The sequence below is a fragment of the Theropithecus gelada genome, chromosome 17 (genome assembly GCF_003255815.1).
Source record: "Theropithecus gelada isolate Dixy chromosome 17, Tgel_1.0, whole genome shotgun sequence".
Taxonomy (NCBI): Eukaryota; Metazoa; Chordata; class Mammalia; order Primates; family Cercopithecidae; genus Theropithecus; species Theropithecus gelada.
The window spans coordinates 57057011-57078885 of NC_037685.1; the positions used below are offsets into that span (position 1 = coordinate 57057011).

At 43.7% G+C, this 21875-nt stretch overlaps 1 protein-coding gene across 3 annotated transcripts in view; it reads left to right on the forward strand.

Annotated features, from left to right (window-relative positions):
* The window catches only part of PARP4 (poly(ADP-ribose) polymerase family member 4), a 94198-nt gene that overhangs the window by 37691 nt on the left and 34632 nt on the right, over window positions 1-21875 (forward strand). For all 3 annotated transcript variants that reach the window (XR_003116482.1, XM_025364239.1, XM_025364238.1), the window contains exons 15-25: window positions 465-589; window positions 2741-2872; window positions 3648-3734; window positions 12912-13076; window positions 13725-13771; window positions 13920-13998; window positions 15368-15505; window positions 16916-17111; window positions 18470-18537; window positions 19543-19730; window positions 21578-21677. Coding sequence is in view for 2 of the 3 variants with exons in the window: in XM_025364239.1 (XP_025220024.1) it covers window positions 465-589; window positions 2741-2872; window positions 3648-3734; window positions 12912-13076; window positions 13725-13771; window positions 13920-13998; window positions 15368-15505; window positions 16916-17111; window positions 18470-18537; window positions 19543-19730; window positions 21578-21677 (1325 nt within the window). In the remaining variant the exon portion in view is untranslated. The remainder of the gene's footprint in view (window positions 1-464; window positions 590-2740; window positions 2873-3647; window positions 3735-12911; window positions 13077-13724; window positions 13772-13919; window positions 13999-15367; window positions 15506-16915; window positions 17112-18469; window positions 18538-19542; window positions 19731-21577; window positions 21678-21875) is intronic.

The following is a 21875-nucleotide window of genomic DNA, read 5'->3' on the forward strand; positions in this document are numbered from 1 at the left end:
GAGTCTGGCTCTGTCGCCCAGGCTGGAGTGCAGTGGCCGGATCTCAGCTCACTGCAAGCTCCGCCTCCCGGGTTTACGCCATTCTCCTGCCTCAGCCTCCCGAGTAGCTGGGACTACAGGCGCCCGCCACCTCGCCCGGCTATTTTTTGTATTTCTTAGTAGAGACGGGGTTTCACCGTGTTAGCCAGGATAGTCTCGATCTCCTGACCTCGTGATCCGCCCGTCTCGGCCTCCCAAAGTGCTGGGATTACAGGCTTGAGCCACCGCGCCCGGCACACCTCCCATTTTTCTAATGTGGGTTCACTTGCTTTTCAGAATTGGCTATTGAAAATCATAAAATGCTATTTGTCCAATTTCCCTAAAATATAATGCATGAAGGCATGGAGAAGGAATAAAGATCAAGACAACAACAAACATAGACAGGGATGGTTTTGAAAGCTAATGGTAACATTTTTAACGTTTAGATTACCAGTTACCAGATGCCAAAACTTCCAGCAGCACCAAGGCCGGCCTCCAGGATGCCTCTGGGAACTTGGTTCCTCTGGAGGATGTCAACATCAAGGGGAGAATCATAGACACTGTAGCCCAGGTATGTTTTCTGTGGCTTTATGACACTTAAACTACATGGATGTAAACCATACATGCGAATTTGATTGCAGTTGCATGAGCTAAAGGGAATAGATACATTTCTAAAATTCATTTATTCAAAAGCTATTCACTGAGCACTCCATGCCAGGGACTAGCTAGGCTCTGAGCATCCAGCAATGCACAGTACCAAAGCTCCGCCCTTGTGGAGCACACACTGTGTGGGGGAATAGGCAGTCACCATGATGAAAGAGTGAAACACATGACACGTTAGATGGTGACAGGGGCTGAAGAGAAAAATGAAAGCAGGAGGGGATAGGAGCTGTGAAAGACGGGGCCTTTGAACCTGTAAACAGAATGGCTGAGGAGGCCCCCCTGAGAAGGTGACACCTGCATACAGACCTGAAGGAAGTGGCGGCTAAACCGTGTGGACATTGGAGGATGCTTATTCCAGGCAGCGGCAACATCACATGCCAAGGCTCTGAGGTGGGAAGGAGGAGGATCTGGTCCAGGCACGCCAAGGAGACGCACTGTGGCTGCAGTGGGGTGGAAAGGGGAGAGTGCATGAGGACTGAGTCAGAGAGGTGAGGGGCTCTCACATCAGCACACAGGTCATGCTGTCCTTGACTGTGAGTGAAATGGAAGCTTCTAGATGTTTGGCAGAGGAATGACATGAACAGACCTGTTTTAACTGGCTCACTCCGGCCACCATGTTAGGAACAGTAGGAAGAGGACCAGTGGGAGAAGTATTAGGTCACGTTCCCTGGAAAGCAGACTCTGGATGGAATTTGTTTTCAGGAAGCCTGTGGGACTGTGCCTGCGGAAGCTGCACCTGTGAGGGAGTGAGGGAGGCAGGACGTGGCCAAGGAGACAACAGACTCCTCAGATGATCTTGGGGGAAGCTCTGGGCCAGAGTGGTCCTTGAGAGAAGGTCTGAATCAAGGCAAGGGGGCCGGGCTTTGTAGCCCCACTGGGGCTAGTCCTGGGATATGGGCTGCTCCAGGGAGGGGTCAGAACCTTGGCTAAGGCAGTTTGTCTTTGGCTGAGGATGGTTCCTGGGGAGACGCCCCACAGGTGACACTCCTAGCAGTCTCAGTCCTGAAGGGGACACAGCGGGCGCAACGTCACATCACGTAGAGGAGATGATTGACAGAATTCAGTTAAGGGACCTGGTGATGTGGAGAATAATGTGTGCAGTGGGGGTGTAGGAAGTGATGGAGTCTGCCAAGGCCTGAGGGAGACCCTGTCTCAAAACAAACAACCAACCAAAAAAACCAGGTTGTTGAAAGAGAAGGAACAAACCCTACCTTATTAAATTATCTGCACTAAAGCTCACAAAGAGCATTAAATACCAAGTGAGTAAGAACTGGTCAAAGCAAAAAGACAAGCATCGCAGGAGGGTTATTTAATGCAGGTGCTGGGGCCACAGCCAGGAGCTCGCAGCAGGTTCATCATCCACAGTCACAGGATGGAAGGCAGTGCCAGGGGTGCCAGGTGGCCAGATGCAGTGGTAGAGCTTTCTCTCGTGTCCCGTCCCCATCAGCAAATCTGACTGGCTCTGCCCTCCCGCCTTTTCCTGAGTGAAGGAGTGATGAAAACAGTCTGTTGGAAAGATTAATTAGATAATACAGACAACAGAGAGGAGTGGAGAACACTTGATTCTGGAAGAACCAAGGCACAGAGAGATGAGGAGCTAGATGAGGGCTGTGTGGAGAGGGGGAAAGCCACAGAGAGGTCCCCAGGAGGAAATGCCAAGTCCTGAGAGCCGATAGGATAGAAGGACTATTCTGGAATCGTTTCCAGCCAACATGGCACTAAGGGAGGCATCAAAGCCCACAACACGAAAGGGGCAATTTTCCAGCCGTCTTAACAAGAGCTATATGGCCTGTGCTAAGTCAGTGTTGGTAAGACAGACTTCAGGTGGCTTCTGTTCCAGTCAGACATGTATGAACCACCCAACCGTGGGACTGGTGCCTTTTATCACATGACACTGGCTCTCCATTGCAGAAGTGAAGCCAGGGTTGGGAATTTGAGGGACGTGATACAAATTCAAGGAAATTCAAATAAATATGCAAAATCATTTTCATTCGTCCTTGTTCCTGCACATGTAGTCCATGTGGTCTCATCAGATGTATGGCTTTTTTTTCTTCTTCAGGTCATTGTTTTTCAGACATACACAAATAAAAGTCATGTGCCCATTGAGGCAAAATACATCTTTCCTTTGGATGACAAGGCCGCTGTGTGTGGCTTCGAAGCCTTCATCAATGGGAAGCACATAGTTGGAAAGGTAAGGCGAGAAGATGCATCGTGCCCGCTGTCTGCTTTCAAAGTCAGCTTCCATTTCCCAGAACCTTTGTTTTCGGAGTCCCCATGGCTATAAGCTTGAGTAGCAGCCTTGTCATAAAACAAGAATATTCTTTGAAGAACCAGTTCTTGCACAGTGAGCCTCCCTCAAACATCCCTCCCTGATGAAGGGTTTCTGCCCTTATCTGTCCAATCTTCATCGTCAGTGTCTTGCACATTCTTTGCCTTGGCACTGTAAGAGTGATTTCAGCATGAAAAGTTTAAGAGGGCTGGGTGCGGTGGCTCATGCTTGTAATCCCAGCACTTCGGGAGGCTGAGGCAGGTGGATCACTTGAGGTCAGGGGTTCGAGCTGAAATGAAAGCTATTATAACTTTCTAAAAAAAATAAACAACAGTTGATTAATTCTTTGTTTATTGTAAGGATTAGTGCACAGTTACAATTATAAACTACAATTTCCAAAATTTAAAGTAATTATGTTTTGTTCCACATAAACTCCCAACCAAAAAAAATTTTTTTCACTATTGATTCTGAAATATTTTGATCACAACTGAAAGAGACTTCTCTTTAGTTGACCTTTCCTGGTTCAGGTTCTTATCAGATAAGTACATTTCGATGATCACTTTATTTACGTCTCCATTCATCTTAGACTCGGTTTTTAGTTTTTGCCTGAGTTTTAATAAACATTGATGTTGTTTTCTTCATTAAAGTCTGAAGTCACTCTTCATGGAAGGAATGATTTAAAACTCATCTTTTCCAGATTAAAGAGAAGGAAGAAGCCCAGCGAGAGTACCGAGAAGCCGTGACCCAGGGCCATGGCGCTTACCTGATGAGTCAGGATGCTCCGGTATGGCGTGGTGTGCGCGCCGTATGCATACAGGAAAGGGAAAGAGACTTAGAACAGGATTTGAACTATGAAATTCATGCTAGAGGCTGAGATAATTTACACTGCTGTAGGCCCCAGAGTTTCGCTTGCTCTACGTAAGGGGAAGCCACGCCAGTCAGACCCATTTGACTTATCTGAACCAAGGAGGAAACGGCGTCAGTAATTCCAGACAAACAGGAAGAGCTAGGCCTGTCATTGGGAACCGAGTTTTCCAGACGGAATGACAGAGAAAACGATAACATTTGAGGTATATAACTTTCATCTGCTGATAAGAGTGTGATACATTGGCTGGGCGCAATGACTCACGCCTTAATCCCAGCACTTAGAGAGGCTGAGGTGGGCGGATCACCTGAGGGCAGGAATTCGAGACTACCCTGGCCAACTTGGTGAAACCCCATCTTACTAAAAATATAAAAATTAGCTGGGCGTGGTGGCAGGCACCTGTAGTCCCAGCTACTGGAGAGGCTGCAGCAGAATTGCTTGAACCCGCGGGGCGGAGGTTGCAGTGAGCCAAAATTGTGCCATTGCACTCCAGCCTGGGCGACAAGAGTAAAACTCTGCCTCAAAAAAAAAGAAGAATGTGATATGTTTACAGTTTTCCTGGAAGTAAGCTCACCCAACAGATGGTCCAATCATAAAGCAGGGAGGCATTTCTGCCGGGTCCTACTTGGGCCCAGTTCCTGTGCTTTTAGGTGATTCGCTTTAGCAGGGACGTGACCTGGACAGCGTGGAAGTGGGAACAGCTGGCAGGTCCACTGGACTACTTTCCTTAAATATCAGGTGTTTTCACGAGGCCTCTGGCAGGTGCTAGATTGCGTGTAGTCAGTGTCTAACTCTAGTGCAGGTATTTTAGTTGTTTTTGCAGATGGGGCCATATGTTTGAGTATCGCCTCTGAGGGTGACACATGGCCATGGTGTTCTGAAAATTTAACATTTGCTGGGGCTAGGGGCACATTCAAGATTAATATAGATCTAAGGGGTAAATTATTGGTCTTGACATCTAAGATATCCACTTGCAGGATGGGAATAGGCAATGAAGAGGTGATTATTGAACAGTTAACAATGCTAGCTCTATATATGGCCAAACTGTGTGTATAGAAGCCCGGGGTTCATTTGAGAGGCTGCCACTTAATATCAGGGTGTCTTCCTATGTGAGTTGGTAAATGTTTCCTCCTAAATACTTACATATTTCCCTAGGAATATAGTCCACAAGAAAACAGTCTTCACAAGAGATATTACCTGTGGGTAAAGTCTGATCAGAACTATTGCTAACCCAAGCCTTCAGGTCTCCCAGAATGTGTTTGACATCTTGTGACTATAATGTTCTCATATCATATGGTATTCATGTGTTGTTATATAAATACCATATATGCCAGGTGTATAACAATACCATGTGTTGTTATATAAATACCTGTAATCCCAGCACTTTGGGAGGCCAGGGCGGGAGGATCACTTGAACCCAGGAGTTTGAGGCTGCAGTGAGCTGTGTTAACAACACTACACACCAACCTGGGCAACAGAGCAAGATCCTGTCTCTAAACAAACAAACAAATCTTAGCTTAGGAATCCCTCCATCTAAGCTTTTCCTGCCTTCCCCCAGGAAAGACGCGTGGTTTCATTTTCCCATGGCCACCTGGACATATTTGTCTTATAACTCTTAATATACTGTTTGTAAAGATAGAGGTCTAGCTTTTAATCCCCAATATTTAAGTGTGGAAGTAACAGAAAAGGATACTTAATGGTAAAATAAAGAGAAAATTGTGGTGCTGAAACCAAGGATGAAGACAGTGCCCGCCTAGGACGACTTGTATCCTCCTCATTGCCAGATTAAATGGCAATGTGTCCAAGACTTCAATTTATGTGACTATTTGATGATTTTCTCCTTTTCAAAACATCTAGACTGACTTGTCACCATAACCCTATACTATCTAGATAGCATACTATTGAATTTTGCTGCTTTATCCAATCTGATAGTTTCTGCACTTTGTATTGTTTAGGTCATTTTTATTTAATACAATTACTAATCTGGTCAGATTTATATCTACGATCTTGCTAGTTGTTTTCTATTTGTACCATTTGTTCTTTGTTCCTTTCCCTCTCTCTTCCTACTTTCTCTTGTATTGTTTTTTAAATGATTCCATTGTATCTCCATTATTGGCTTATTAATTCCATCTTTTATTTATTTATTTATTTATTTTTTTTTTTGAGACAGTCTCACTCTCACCCAGGCTGGAGTGCAGTGGCGTAATTTTGGCTCACTGCAACCTCTGCCTCCCAGTTTGAGCGATTCTCCTGCCCCAGCCTCCCAAGTAGCTGGGACTACAGGCACACACCACGACACCCAGCTAATTTTTGTATTTTTAGTAGAGATAGGGTTTCACCATGTTGGCCAGGCTGGTCTCAAACCCCTAACCTCAAGTGATCCTCCTGCCTCTGCCTCCCAAAGTGCTGGGATTACAGACGTGAGCCACCGCGCCCGGCCAGTTATATGTCTCTTAAAAAGTTTTGATTGTTGGCCAGGTGTGGTTGCTCATGCCTGTAATCCCAACACTTTGGGAGGCTGAGATAGATGGATCACTTGAGCCCAGGAGTTCAAGACCAGCTTGGGCGACATGGTAAAACCCCAAATCTACAAAAAATACAAAAATTAGCTGGGTGTGGTGATGCATGCCTGTAGTCCCAGCTACTTAAGGGGCTGAGGTGGGAGGATTACTTGAGCCTGAGAAGTCGAGGCCACAATGAGCCACAATGGTGCCACTGCACAGCCTGAGCAACAAAGTGAGACCCTGTCTCAAAAAATAAAAAAATTAAAGTTTTGATTGTTGCTCCAAAGCCACATGTTAAATATATGTTAAATATGGTAACCACTTATTATATGTGGATATTTACATTTAAGTATAAAATAAAATGTTTCATGTGGCCAGTGGCTATCTTATTACTTAGTGCATAGATAGAATATTTTTATCATCATAGAAAGTTACATTGGTCAGCACTGCTTTAGGGTTTACTACTATATACATCTTTAACTTACCACATACAGCCTACAATATTATACTACTACGTACGTAAGAACCTTACAACCAGAATACATTACATTACAACCAGTATACGTTCATTTCTTTTTTCCCATATCCTTTGTGATATTGTCGTCATGTATTTTATTTCTTCATATATTATAAATCCTACAATGTGTTGTTATATATTCAACTATTCTTTTTTTTTAAGTTGTGGGATACATGTGCAGGACATGCAGGTTTGTTACATAGGTAAACGTGTGCCATGGAGGTTTGCTGCACCTGTCAACCCCTCACCCAGGTATTAGGCCCCACATGCATTAGCTGTTTATCCTGATGCTCTCCCTCCCCCAGCCCCCCAACAAGCCCCAGTGTGTATTGTTCCCCTCCCTGTGTCCATGTGTTCTCATTGTTCAGCTCCCACTTATAAGTAAGAACATCCTGCGTTTAGTTTTGTGTTCCTGTGTTAGTTTGTGAGGATAATGGCTTCCAGTTTCATCCATGTTCCTGCAAAGGACATGGTCTCATTCCTTTTTATGGCTGCATGGTATTCCATGGTACATAGGTACCACATTTTCTTTATCCAGTCTATCATTGATGGGCATTTGGGTTGATTCTATGTCTTTGCTTTTGTGAATAGTGCTGCAACGAATATACACGTGCATGTATCTTTATAATGGAATGATTTATATTCCTCTGGGTATATACCCAGTAATAGGATTGGTGGGTCAAGTGGTATTTCTGGTTCTAGGTCTTTGAGGAAGACCACACTGTCTTCCACAATGGTTGAACTAATTTACATTCCCACCAACAGACTAAAAGCATTCCTATTTCTCCACAGCCCCGCCAGCATCTGTTGTTTCTTGATTTTTTAACAATTGCCATTCTGCCTGGCATGAGATGGTATCTCATTGTGGTTTTGATTTGCATTTCTCTAATGATTAGTGATGTTGAGTTTTTTTTCTTATTTTTTTTGGCCACATAAATGTGTTCTTTCGAGAAGTGTCTGTTCATGTCCTTTGCCCACTGTTTAATGGGGTTGTTTTTTTTTTTTCTCGTAAATTTGTTTAAGTTTCTTGTAGATTCTGGATATTAGACCTTTGTCAGATGGATAGATTGCAAAAATTTTCTCTCATTCTGTAGGCTGTCTGGTCACTCTGATGATAGTTTGTTTTGCTGTGCAGAAGCTCTTTAGTTTAATTAGATCCCATTTGTCAGTTTTTTGCTTTTGCTGCAATTGCTTTTGATGTTTTCCTCATAAAATCTTTGACCGTGCCTATGTCCTGAATGGTATTGCCTAGATTTTCTTCTAGAATTTTTAGAGTTTTTGGTTTTATATTTAAGTCTTTAATCCATGTTGAATTATTTTTTGTGTAAGTTTAAGGAAGGGGTCCAGTTTTAATTTTCTGCATATGGCTAGCCAGTTTTCCCAGCACCATTCATTAAATAGGGAATCCTTTCCCCATTGCTTGTTTTTGTCAGGTTTGTTGAAGATCAGACAGTTGTAGATGTGTGGTGTTACTTCTGAGATCTCTATTCTGTTCCGTTGGTCTATATGTCTATTTTTGTACTTGTACCATGCTGTTTTGTTTACTGTAGCCTTATAGTATAGTGTGAAGTCTGGTAGTGTGATGCCTCCAGCTTTGTTCTTTTTGCTTAGGATTGTCTTGGCAATACAGGCTGTTTTTTGGTTCCGTATGAATTTTAACCTAGTGTTTTCTAATTCTGTGAAGAATGTCAATGGTAATTTAATGGGAGTAGCGTTGAAGCTATACATTACTTTGGGCAGTATGGGCATTTTCATGATGTTTATTCTTCCTATCCATGAGCATGGATGTTTTTCCATTTGTTTGTGTCCTGTCTGATTGCCTTGAGCAGTGGTTTATAGTTCTCCTTGAAGAGGTCCTTCACTTCCCTTGTTAGCTGTATTCCTATGTGTTTTATTCTCTTTGTAGCAATTGTGAATGGGAGTTCATTCATGATTTGCTTCTCTGCTTGTCTGTTGTTGGTGTATAGGAATGCTTGTGACTTTTGCACGTTGATTTTGTATCCTGAGATTTTGCTGAAGTTGCTTATCAGCTTAAGAAGCTTTTGGGGCCGGGCGCAGTGGCTCAAGCCTGTAATCCCAGCACTTTGGGAGGCCGAGACGGGCGGATCACGAGGTCAGGAGATCGAGACCATCCTGGCTAACACGGTGAAACCCCGTCTCTACTAAAAATACAAGAAAATTAGCCGGGCGAGGTGGCGGGCGCCTGTAGTCCCAGCTACTCGGGAGGCTGAGGCAGGAGAATGGCGTGAACCCGGGAGGCGGAGCTTGCAGTGAGCCGAGATCGCCCCACTGCACTCCAGCCTGGGGCACAGAGCAAGACTTCATCTCAAAAAAAAAAAAAAAAGAAGCTTTTGGGCTGAGACAATGGGGTTTTCTAGATATGCGATCTTGTCATCTGCAAACAGAGGTAGTTTGACTTCCTCTCTTCCTATTTGAATAATCTTTATTTTCTTTATCTTGCCTGATTCCCCTGGCCAGAACTTTGAATACTATATTGAATAGGAGTGGTGAGAGAAGGCATCCTTGTGTTGTGCTGGTTTTCAAGGGGAATGCTTCCAGCTTTTGACCAGTCAGTATGATATTGGCTGTGGGTTTGTCATTAATGGCTCTTATTATTTTGAGATATGTTCCATGAATACCTAGTTAACTGAGAGTTTTTAACATAAAGGGTTGTTGAATTGTACAAAGACCTTTTCTGTGTCTAGTGAGGTAATCATGTGGCTTTTGTCTTTAGTTCTGTTTATGTGATGATCAACTATATTTTAAAGCAATTAAAAATAAGGGGAAATGTCTCTACGTTTATTCTCATTTTTACCGTTTCTGGTGCTCTTCATTTCTTTGTACAGATACAAAGAAATCTTCCTTCTGTTTGAAGAGTTTTCTTTATTTTCTTTTTCTGATGCAAGTGTGCTAGCGAGGAGTGCTTTTATCTTTTATCTCACAAAATCTTTCACCTTCATTTTTGAAAAATATTTTTTTGCTGAGTATGGGATTCTAGGTGACAGTTTATTTGTTTTCCTTTCAGCATTTTAAATATGTTGCTTTATTTTCTTCTGGCTTATATGGTTTCTGACCAGAAGTCAGCTCTAATTCTTGTGTTGTTCTTCTATATGTGAAGGTATCTTTTTTCTCAAGCTATCTTCAATATTCTCTTTATCTTTGGTTTTCAGTAGTTTGACTATGATGTGTTTATGTTATTTTTAAAATGTATTGCTTATTTTGCTTGGATTTCTCTGAGTTTGGATTGTCTCACATTCATTTTGGGACAGTCTTGACCCTTATCTATTGAAATATTTCTTCTCCCTCATTCTCTCTGTCTCTTTCTCCTTCTGAGACTTCAATACATATATGTTAGACCATATTTGATATTGCACCACAGCTTTTGGAGCTCTGTGTTTTCACTTTTATTTCTTGTTGCATTTTATTTTGGATAATTTCTATTGACCTAGCTTCAAGTTCATTCATTCTTTTCTCAGCTATTGTCAGTCAGCTGATAGGCTTGTCAAATCCTTCAACTTTGATAGTGTATTTGTTTCTAGCATTTTTGACATTTAAAAATATAATTCAGTCTCTCTAATGAAAGGTTCCATCTGTTCATATGTATTCCTCACGTTTTCTGTATGTTTTTTCATATATTAATCATAGTCCTGTCTGTGGCAGTGTCATGGTTATCTCTGGATCTGCCTGTCATTTTTTCCTTGCTTTTTAAAAATGTGTGTATTTTGGAATTTGTGATTGAATGTTGGACATTGTGCATAAAAGAAGAGAGACTGAAATAAATGGCATTTATGCCCAGAAATGGCAACTCCTGTTCTTTCAGACTAGTGTAGGGGTTGAAGAGCTGAAGGGGCTGAAGAGCTGAGTTTGAGTTCTGCTGTTGTTATCAGTACTCTGTTGTTACTATTCCTCTCGGTCTCAAATTCCTCTAGTGGTGGACTGCCACTACCTTGTGCCTTTTGGGTCCTGAATCCAGAACTATTCTCATTGAGGCTCATTCTCTGCCCCCAGCTTTCAGCAGACCCTGCACACTGTCCGACAGAGGTGGTTACAGCCACTCTTCCCCTCCCCCAGTGCTAGGCTGCCGTTGCTTGATGTGCTGTACTAGGCTCCTGGTGGGGCAGGGGCATTCTTCTGGTTCATCCTCAGTCTTAGGCAGGGCCTGCAGTCCTGGACCTTAGGGTGGGAACTTCTTAGCACTTCTGTTCGTTGTCCTACCTTAGTGGCAGCCACATTCTGCCTTGTGTCTGTTAGGAGTTGTTTGGGGGACAGTTTCCTGCCTTTCCTCCAGTTGTAGCAATCCCTGCTTTGTACTAGCGCAGGGTCCTGGGCCTAGGAGGGTGTCATCCCCTGCCCCATGGGGAGGTGGCTGTTCCTCTCTGAAGCAGTGGAACAGAAAAGAAAAGAAAGAAAACTCTTCAAGCACCTGGGCACAGGGCTAGTAAGGAAGGCTTCTGATCGATCCCTGGTTTATTTCTGCCCCTTCCCCGCAGCTCTGGAAGTGAGAGTTTGCTGCCCCTCCTCCAGCAGCCGGAGGCTTTTGCTTCATGTGGGGAAAGGATCCAGGGAAGTGGCCCCAGTACCTCCCACACACCTGCTCCACTGAGAGGTGCTCCCTCTTGGTCTCCTGTCCTGCCCAGCCTTTCCAGTGGGCCCAGTGGAAGGCTGTGGGGATGTGGGGAAATGCCTGTGAGAGAATGCAAACTCCCCTTGGGTCAGGAGCTCCCAATTCTAAACCAGCAAGCTCACCCACCCTCAGCCGGGAGGAGTTCACACAGTTCCTGTGTCCCATCTGTCCCCTCTTTGGAATTCAGTTTTCTTGGTTGACGAGTTCAAGACAAGTTATGATTTTGTAGATTGCCTGGTGTGTTATAACAGAAGTGACATTATCTGCATCCATCTATATCCTGCCCAGAAACAGAACTGCAATCCCACTCTATTTAAAGTGGCAGTCTCTCAAATGAACCCCAGGTGTTTATACATACATTTATTTTACGGGCTAGCACTATTAAGTATTTAATAATCACCTCTTTATTATTTAATTCCATCCTGTAAATGGATGTCTTTGATGTCAAAAGTAATAATTTAACCTTTAAGCCTAAATTAATTCTAATCTAAATATAGAAAATTTTCATGATAGTGTGGTCAATTAGAATGGTGAACATAGTTGGGGATGTTGAGAGGATCTCTGTGTAGTTATCAGAAAAAATGCATCTAGCCTCTTTTTTCTGCACTAGCTAGTCATGGGGTTGCCGCCTTGTATAGTGATTATCAACATCCCATTAAAAGAAAGCTGAAGACTTTTTATTTAAAAATAACATGATAGTCTGGGTGTGGTAGCTCACACCTGTAATCCCAGCACTTTGGGAGCACAAGGTGGGTCACTTGAGGCCTGGAGTTTGAGACCAGCCTGGGCAACCCCATCTGTACAAAACTATTTAAAAATCAGCCAGGCATGGTGGTGCGTGTCTGTAGTCCCAGCTACTTAGGAGGATGGCTTAGACCTGGGGTTTCAAGGCTACATTAAGCTATGACTGCACCACTGCCCTCCAGCCTGGATGACAGAGCAAGATCCTATCTCTAAAAAATAAATAAATAAAAATAAAAATAACATGAGAAATTACCATAGGGTAAAACAATTAAGCAAGGGCCAAGCTTAGAAAAAACTGCCCTGTTCTACAGCTGCTGGCAAAAGTGGTGTTGGGTGCCGTGGAGGTCAGGGAGGGTCTTCAAGAAAGGGCTTTGTGGAGGCTGTCTGTGCAGCAGGGCCCGCTTGTGCAGGGAGCTCACACATCGGAGCCCCCGGGGCAGAGTCCATGAGTGCCTCTTCCCAGTTCAGCTGCCAAGGGGGCCCCTCTCCGTCTGCCTGCCGCAGACATCACCCTGTTCCCATCACTGGTAAATGGCTCCAGGATTCTCTGCTAGCCTCACCAATGTGTCTTTTAGGTTTTATTACTGTTTTTCTGAGGAAGAATTTGGCAGGTTGTTGTTCAAGTTCCTTAAGAAGTACATGGAGTTAGCTGGCATGTAATGAATATGCTTTCAAGTTGCGCACTAAGTCATATGTTTCTGTTTCAGGATGTTTTTACTGTAAGTGTTGGAAACTTACCCCCTAAGGCTAAGGTTCTTATAAAAATCACCTACATCACAGAACTCAGCATCCTGGGCACTGTTGGTGTCTTCTTCATGCCCGCCACCGTAGCGCCCTGGCAACAGGACAAGGCTTTGAATGAAAACTTTCAGGTTTGTACGCATAAGATTTGAAAAAGCATTTTGGCAGCAGTGGAGGGAGGGTAGTGGAGGGCTGTGGAGGAATTTATGCATGGGGAGAAAAGCATGTAAAATAATCTTTTAGACATAAAGTCAATTTTACTGACATGCATTTAGATACATTATGTGTATAAAATGAAAAGAATAAAAGATACAGATATGATCAATAAGCATATTGTTATTCTGCTTAATCACTCAAAACATGTTATATCTCTAGTGCATGTTCATCATGAAGAACTAAGTAAGCACAGAGAATACAAATAAGCCAAAATAAAAAAATTAAAATCATCCTTTATCCCATCGCCCAGAGATAGCTACTAGTTAATGCTTTGGTATATCCCTCCAAACTTCCTACTTTGTATGTACAGCACATGTATAAAATGTGTGTGTGTGTATATATATACACAGACATATGTAGAGTTTTAAAATCTCTGTCAAAATGGTCAGTTGTATTTTAGAAGTTCCTGTCATTCCATGAGCAAACTTTGTGTTTCTCTACTTGAAAGTGAAACCAGCTGTCTTGCTGACAGTTGTGTCCTTGCCAAGATTACATTCAGTTTAGAGTCTCATTGTGAAACTTAATATATGCTTAGTTATACAAATATGTTTTTCTTTTAACAGGATACAGTAGAGAAGATTTGTATAAAAGAAATAGGAACAAAGCAAAGGTTAGTACCTAAAATATAAAACCTGTCAATTAATCATTCAATGTATATTAGTTTTCTGGTTTAAATTTCCATTTACAATTGTTTGAAATAATTTCAGATAGAAATTTCAGATCATAGACTGAGACAACTTTCTCTTCATTTTTGGTAGCTTCTCTTTGACTATGTCTATTGAGATGCCGTATGTGATTGAATTTATTTTCAGTGATACACATGAACTGAAACAAAAGGTTAGTGCATCTTTTATTTGTTAAGAGCTCTTATTTTAACCCTACTTTTATCTTATCAAAGCAATGCATGCACGTGGTTTCAAAGTGAAATAATGCTAACAAAAGCTTCTAACAAGCAGCAGCAGTCCTGCCCCTGATTCTTCCCAGACCAGTTTCCAGAGACAGTGAATCACTTGGAATATTTGAGGTATTTCTTTCATTTTGCCTCCAATTTTTAAATATTAATTTTTAATCATTTTTCTTGATTCACCTGTTTCAGAAATTATCTTTTGACTTCCTGTTATGGAAGTTGGATGTGTAGCTCTTGCCCCCTCCACCCACCTCACTCCCTACTTTTCCGCTCTCCTTTATTCCAAAAGACCTGTTTCACAATAGTCAATGTTTATTATGTAAATGATGTTTATCACTGAGCCAAGAAATGTATAATATTGTGAGTTTTCTTGTTTGTTTTCTTTTGTTTTTTGAGACAGGGTCTTGTATCTGTCACCCAGACTAGAGTACAATGGTGCAGTCATGGCTCACTTCATCCTTGACCTCCTTGGCTCAAACAATCCTCCTGCTTCAGGCTCCTGAGTAGCTAGGGCTACAGGCCTGTGCCACCACACCTGGCTAATAAAAAGAAATAAAAGATTGTAGAGACAGGGTCTCACCATGTTGCCCAGGCTTATCGCAAACTCCTGGGCTCAAGGGATCCTTATCTGATGTGCCATCTGCTATACCCAGAGAAGTCTAACTGAATGGGCAGATCTATAATCTTTGGATCCGGGGTTTGAGACTGTCTCACACATACCTAAATTTGACTGTGTGAATCAACCTTAGGATTGCAGAAGGGTGACTAATATGCTCATGGTCTTCTAAAACCTGCATTTTGTTATTTTGGTTTCTTTGTTTTGTTTTGTTTTGTGTGTGTGTGTGTGTGTGTCTGTAGTTTTTTTTTTTTAGACGGAGTTTTGCTCTTGTTACCCAGGCTGAAGTGCAGTGGGTGCGATGTTGGCTCACTGCAACCTCCACCTCCTGGGTTCAAGCGATTCTCCTACCTCAGCCTCCTGAGTAGCTGGGATGACAGGCGCCCACCACCACACCCAGCTAATTTTTTGTATTTTTAGTAGAGACAGGGTTTCGCCAGGCTGGCCTCAAACTCCTGACCTCAGGTGATCCACCCGCCTCGGCCTCCCAAAACACTGAGATTACAGGCATGAGCCACCGCACCCAGCCTACATTTCATTATTTTGGAATTTACCACTACTTTGTTGATTCTTAATAGAGTTATGTAAGCTATGCAAGGGTTTGCTCCGTGACAGGTAAGTGCAGACGGCTAATATGGTGTTACTCCATTACTCACCTTGTTGTGGTGGTGTTTGTTTTGCAGCGCACAGATTGCAAAGCTGTCATCAGCACCATGGAAGGCAGCTCGTTAGACAGCAGTGGATTTTCTCTCCACATCGGTTTGTCTGATGCCTATCTCCCAAGAATGTGGGTTGAAAAACATCCAGAAAAAGAAAGCGAGGTATACTCCTTTTTACTTAGAAATAGGAGACGCTATTGAAAAAACGTTTCAGAATAAGTTGGTTAAACTTGCATATTATTGTCTTGAAAAACTAGCATTACAAAATGAACTCTCACACCCCAAGATTCTACAACTAAAAATATTTATGATATCAAGTATTCCAAACTTCTGACGTTTCGTCCAAAACCCTTATGTGGATGATTTGCCTGTACATACTAGCATTTTTACCTTAAGCTCCACCAAAAGAACATGTTCTATCAGACATTACGTTGGGTATTCTGTATGCTTTTTATACTTTTAAAATACTGATACTGGAAAAACAAATAAGCAATTACTTGTGGTTGGTAATAAGATCATTTTGTGTGGCTGTGACAAAGAGTCTCTTCCTAAGTTAAAATCAAAATAGAAACTTAGGCCAGGTGCAGTGGCTCACACCTGTAATCCCAGCACTTTGGGAGGCCAAGGCAGGTGGATCACTTGAGCCCAGGAGTTTGAAGCCAGGCTGGGAAACATAGTGAGACCTTGTCTCTATAAAAAATTAAGAAAGCCGGGCGCGGTGGCTCACGCCTGTAATCCCAGCACTTTGGGAGGCCGAGGCGGGCGGATCACAAGGTCAGGAGATCGAGACCACGGTGAAACCCCGTCTCTACTAAAAATACAAGAAAATTAGCCGGGCGTGGTTGTGGGCGCCTGTAGTCCCAGCTACTCGGGAGGCTGAGGCAGGAGAATGGCGTGAACCCGGGAGGCGGAGCTTGCAGTGAGCCGAGATTGCGCCACTGCACTCCAGCCTGGGCGACAGAGCGAGACTCCGTCTCAAAAAAAAAAAAAAAAAATTAAGAAAAAAAATTAGCCAGGTGTGGTCCTACCCACCTGTGGTTTCAGCTTCCCAGGAGGCTGAGGCAGGGCGATCGCTTGAGTCCAGGAGGTTGAGGTTAAAGTGAACTGTGATCGTGCCACTGCATGCCAGCCTGGACGACAGAGGGAGACCCTGTCTCAAAAAAAAAAAAAGGAAACTTATGTGATAGTAGTTAAGTATTGGTTAATTAATGGAACAAAAGGTATGTGTGTGTATTTTAGTAATCACAATGGCATGTATATTCCTCTTAGAATAGTGTGTATGAGATATACATATATATATATTTGTTCTATAATGTTGATGCTATATGATTTTTCAGATGTTAATTCTTGACCTCTCAGAAGTTTATGTCTTCTCCATTGGAAACTCCCAGTTCTAACATTCTACTTTTGACTGGAACTCCTAGTAGGCCATCTTGTTGTTAATTACATCTCATTCTTTCTGTTTTTATAGCATTAGTTTACCTCACTAGAAAGTTTTGGAGTTTTCTAAGTAGACCTTTTCCAGTTGAAGTGACAAGAAGCTCCAGTCCATCACCTTCTTTCTCCTTTCAGGCTTGCATGCTTGTCTTTCAACCTGATCTTGATGTCCACCTCCCTGACCTAGCCAATGAGAGCGAAGTGATTATTTGTCTCGACTGCTCCAGTTCCATGGAGGGTGTGACATTTTTGCAAGCCAAGCAAATTGCCTTGCATGCGCTGTCCTTGGTGGGTGAGAAGCACAAAGTAAACATTATCCAGTTCGGCACAGGTGAGTGCGCTTTGGCCCTGGTCCTGCGTGTGCTTCCCCCACATGTGAATCACGCTCTGTAGAACTGACAGCTGTGGGTGCCTGATCCCGCCTGTGCAGTGAGGAGCAGCCTAGTATGAAACTGAAGAACAAGAGCTCTGGAGCTGGACCCCCTAGGTCCAGATTCCAGCTGTACCACTCACAGGCTCTGTGTCACCTTGGGTGTGCTACTTGAACTTCTGGTGCCTCCGTTTCCTCATCTCTGATCTGAGGATAATTGTCCCTAACTCACAGTGTTGCTGTGAGGAGGATTGAGCTAATATATGTAAAGGATTTTTAAACTGTGCCTGTTCCACAGTAAGTGAGATATAAATGCTACTATTGCATTAGCAACTGAACCAAATGCAAAACCCTTGGTCTGTTGAGTAGGTCCCAAGTCTAAGGACAAAACATTTGCCATCAGCACAGTCATAGAAAATCTGGAAGGAATGGTCTCAGGAAGCATCCAGCCAGCACCGCTAGAAGGGAGGTAGTGCCACCCTCCAGGTGGGGCCCAGGGACATCTCAGCCACCAGAAGGCAGCACCTCTGGGATGAGAGGTGCGTAGAGTGGACTGAGGGAACAGTCCTGTCCTATTGATTCTTATCCTCTGTGCCATCCAGCAGAAGGCCCAGCCCCTTTTCCCCAGAGGTACGGTCTTCTGCTCCTGCTGGGACCGAGGTCGGATAAGCATGGGGAGTGCAAAGGGCATGAGCAGAGACTGTGGCCTTCCAGCGGCCAAGCTGCTCAGGCCATTGCAATGCCCTGCACCTTTGCACAAGCGATCTGCATGTACACATGGAATTCGACTCAACATTTTGCATAGTAAAGCACCACAGTTTGATGCTCTATGATGTGTTATTTAGAAAAATCGTGTGGTGATTTTTTTCTTTTTTTGAGACAGAGTCTTGCTTTGTTGCCCAGGCTGGAATGCGGTGGTGCGATCTCAGCTCACTGCAACCTCTACCTCCTGGCCTCAGCCTCCCCACTGGCTGGGATTACAGGTGCCCACCACCACACCCAGCTAATTTTTGTATTTTTACCAGACACAGGGTTTCACCATGTTGACCAGGGCTGGTCTTGAACTCCTGACCTCAGGTGATGCACCCACGTCGGCCTCCCAAAGTGCTGGGATTGCAGGCATGAGCCACCATGCCTGGCCTATGGCGAATCTTTTGTATGTTAAAATTATCAAACAGTTTTCTAAAAAGGAAGATACACACATAAATATATAACATCCTTTACGACAGCTGTGATGGTATGAAGTAACATGATTGTTTGTTAGTGGTCAAGCAAGTGAACGTGTGGAAGCAGCACCTCATGCTGATCTTATTACACAGGTTACAAGGAGTTATTTTCGTATCCTAAGCATATCACAAGCAATATCGCGGCAACAGAGTTCATCATGGTGAGTGCAAGAGGCTTCCTGTGTCTCTTGGGTCTTTTCCTACCACGCTTTAGGGGGATCTCCAGGGCTTAGGCCCCTCAAGCCATCATCAGAGCACCCCTAGTCCTGTGGTTTTTGTATATTGGTGGGGTCTTTATTTCATTAATTAAAATGATAATAAACTCATTAAGGAAAAATTGGAAATTAAAAAGAACAGAAAGAAAAAATCCACCCATGTCCTACCACCCTAATGCAACTAGCATTAACAGCTTTGAGAAGTTTTCTTCTGTCCTTTGTTTTTTTTCCCCTTGAAATGCAGCCAGCTTCATCTAAATGGGTTGAGGTTTAAAACAAAAAGAAAGAGAAAAGAAATGCTGGGCGTGTTGGCTCACACCTGTAATCTCAGCACTTTGGGAGGCCAAGGTGGGTGGATCACCTGAGGTCAGGAATTTGAGACCAACCTGAGCAACATGGTGAAACCTCTTTTCTACTTACAATACAAAAAATTAGCCAGGTGTGGTGGCAGACACCTGTAATCCCAGCCACTTGGGAGGCTGAGGCAGGAGAATCATGTGAACCCAGGAAGTGGAGGTTGCAGTGAGCCGAGATTGCGCCACTGCACTCCAGCCTGGGCAATGACGGAGCGAGACTCCATCTCAAAGAAAAAAAAAAAAGAAAGAAAATAAAATAATAATAAAATTAAGCAAACTGAGACTGACCGGCTGCCTCAGCCAGGCTGGCAAATCCAGGGCTGATTGGATGGGACATTTCTTCCCGTAGACGTCATAGTCCTCTGGAAACTGTAAAAAATCAAATAAGCATGAGGTGATAATATTATAGTTACTGCGTGACATCAAATAAACTAAAAGGATATAAGTTTAGTTGTTTCACAAGTGTATAATTAGGGAAAGAAAATATTTTCAGTGTCACTCTCTCTCTACACTGTCCTTAGATGTGTCAGTGATGACAGCAAATGGTGACTGTATCCAACAAGGAGAACATAATCTTTCACTTCATTTCCTCCAGTCGGCCACACCTACCATGGGGAACACAGACTTCTGGAAAACGCTCCGATATCTTAGCTTATTGTACCCTGCTCGAGGGTCACGGAACATTCTCCTGGTATCTGATGGGCACCTCCAGAACGAGAGCCTGACGTTGCAGCTGGTGAAGAGGAGCCGCCCCCACACCAGGTTATTCGCCTGCGGTATCGGGTGAGTCTCAGAGAGCTGGTCACACAGTCCAGACACACGGGGAGGTCTTCTTGTTGGCCTGCACAGAACTTTTGCAAGCTTGGAAGTTGACACTAGAATACAGAAGCCTTACAGCACAGAGGGATGGGGCTCCAGGCTCCCGGCCAGACTGCCTGAGTCTCAGAACCTGGGCTGGCCACTCATTAGCTGTGTGACCTGGGGCAAGTTCCTTAACCTCTCATCTGTAAAACCAAGATGATCATGAAAATACCTACGTCCTAGGGTTGCTGAGGAATAAATGAACTCATACATAGAAAGCACTCAGAACAGAACTGACCCAAAAAGCACCAAATCGATATTAGATGTTATTATTTAGCATAAGAATCCATATCTAGGCCGGGCGTGGTGGCTTAAGCCTGTAATCCCAGCACTTTGGGAGGCCGAGACGGGCGGATCACGAGGTCAGGAGATCGAGACCATCCTGGCTAACATGGTGAAACCCCGTCTCTACTAAAAAAAATACAAAAAATTAGCTGGGCGAGGTGATGGACGCCTGTGGTCCCAGCTACTCGGGAGGCTGAGGCAGGAGAATGGCGGGAACCCGGGAGGCGGAGCTTGCAGTGAGCTGAGATCTGGCCACGGCACTCCAGCCTGGGCGACAGAGCCCGACTCCGTCTCAAAAAAAAAGAATCCGTATCTCTAGCTTGTCCCACTGGCCTGGGCGCACCTCCTCACTGGCTGTGCTGGACTCGTGCTGAGAGCACATGACCTCCAGGCAGACCTCACCGGGCTGCTAACGGACGGAAGCTGTAGCTACCAGTAACCCACGTTAAGGATCTTCTAGTCAATGTTATGATCATCACCAGTTAATATGAAGAGTAAAGACAAATCCAGTCTTTATCCATAGGTTGAAAAACATCTTGGAAATTATTTTCATAAACTCTTTTTCTGAAAAATAATTGATCTTTTCTTTAATATTTCAGGAGGAACTCCTCTAAGCAAGGAGTTCTTGATAGTTGTAGAACTGTTGTAGAAAGAAAAGTAATCGGGCACTTGTCATTTAAATGGCAGAGATGCCCTTTGCTGGAGTGCGAGTTGCTTCTTTATGCCTTTTGCTATGTTGATGTGTATCAGATTTTAAGAGGTAGACTTTATTCACTCTTTGCCAGCTCTAGGCCTTCGGGATCAGATTCAGGCAATATTGGGTTTGTTTTTTTTTTTTTTTGAGATGGAGTCTGGCTCTGTCGCCCGGGCTGGAGTGCAGTGGCCGGATCTCAGCTCACTGCAAGCTCCGCCTCCCGAGTTCACGCCATTCTCCTGCCTCAGCCTCCCGAGTAGCTGGGACTACAGGCGCCCGCCACCTCGCCCGGCTAGTTTTTTTGTATGTTTTAGTAGAGACGGGGTTTCACCATGTTAGCCAGGATGGTCTTGATCTCCTGACCTCGTGATCCGCCCGTCTCGGCCTCCCAAAGTGCTGGGATTACAGGCTTGAGCCACCGCGCCCGGCCTGCAATATTGTTATTGATGGAAATTAAGTTGATATCTTTGTCAACATTCTGATACCTTACAGGGTTGTTTTTAGAGTCATCTGCTCCCTCCCTCAGTGAATTGAAAGTCAAGAATTTCAACTATTTTTCTGTTTGAAGGACAAGTCAGTCCTCTGATAGATGGGAGCTTAAATCAGCCAAACTTTCAGATGTTTCCTCCTATTACCTCTTTCTCTGTTTAACCTCAGCTACACACGAGTACATTTCTTCCCCACGTCACGTCTCTCCTATTGAGCTGTGAGCTTTCTCAACACTGTTAACATGTACTTCAAAAATATTTCTCCAATGTCTTAAAAATTAAAACATGTGAAATGTTATCAGTCCTACAGCAAATCGTCACATCCTAAGGATTTTGTCCCAGTGTGGTGCCGGAGTATTCGAATATTTTAATGCAAAATCCAAGCACAGTTGGAGAAAACAGGTATGTGTTTTAAACATCTGGTGTTATATTTACATTTGGAAATCTCACATTCTTCCAAGGCTGAGAAATAGGAATATCTGTGTTTCCTTGAGTGAGAAGGGAGCCGTAAAGAGGCAAGTGCTGCCACAGGTGTGAGCCCTGCCTCAGGACGGCACCAGCGGGAACACAGGAGTTCCTCAGCAGGTCATTCTCCCAGCT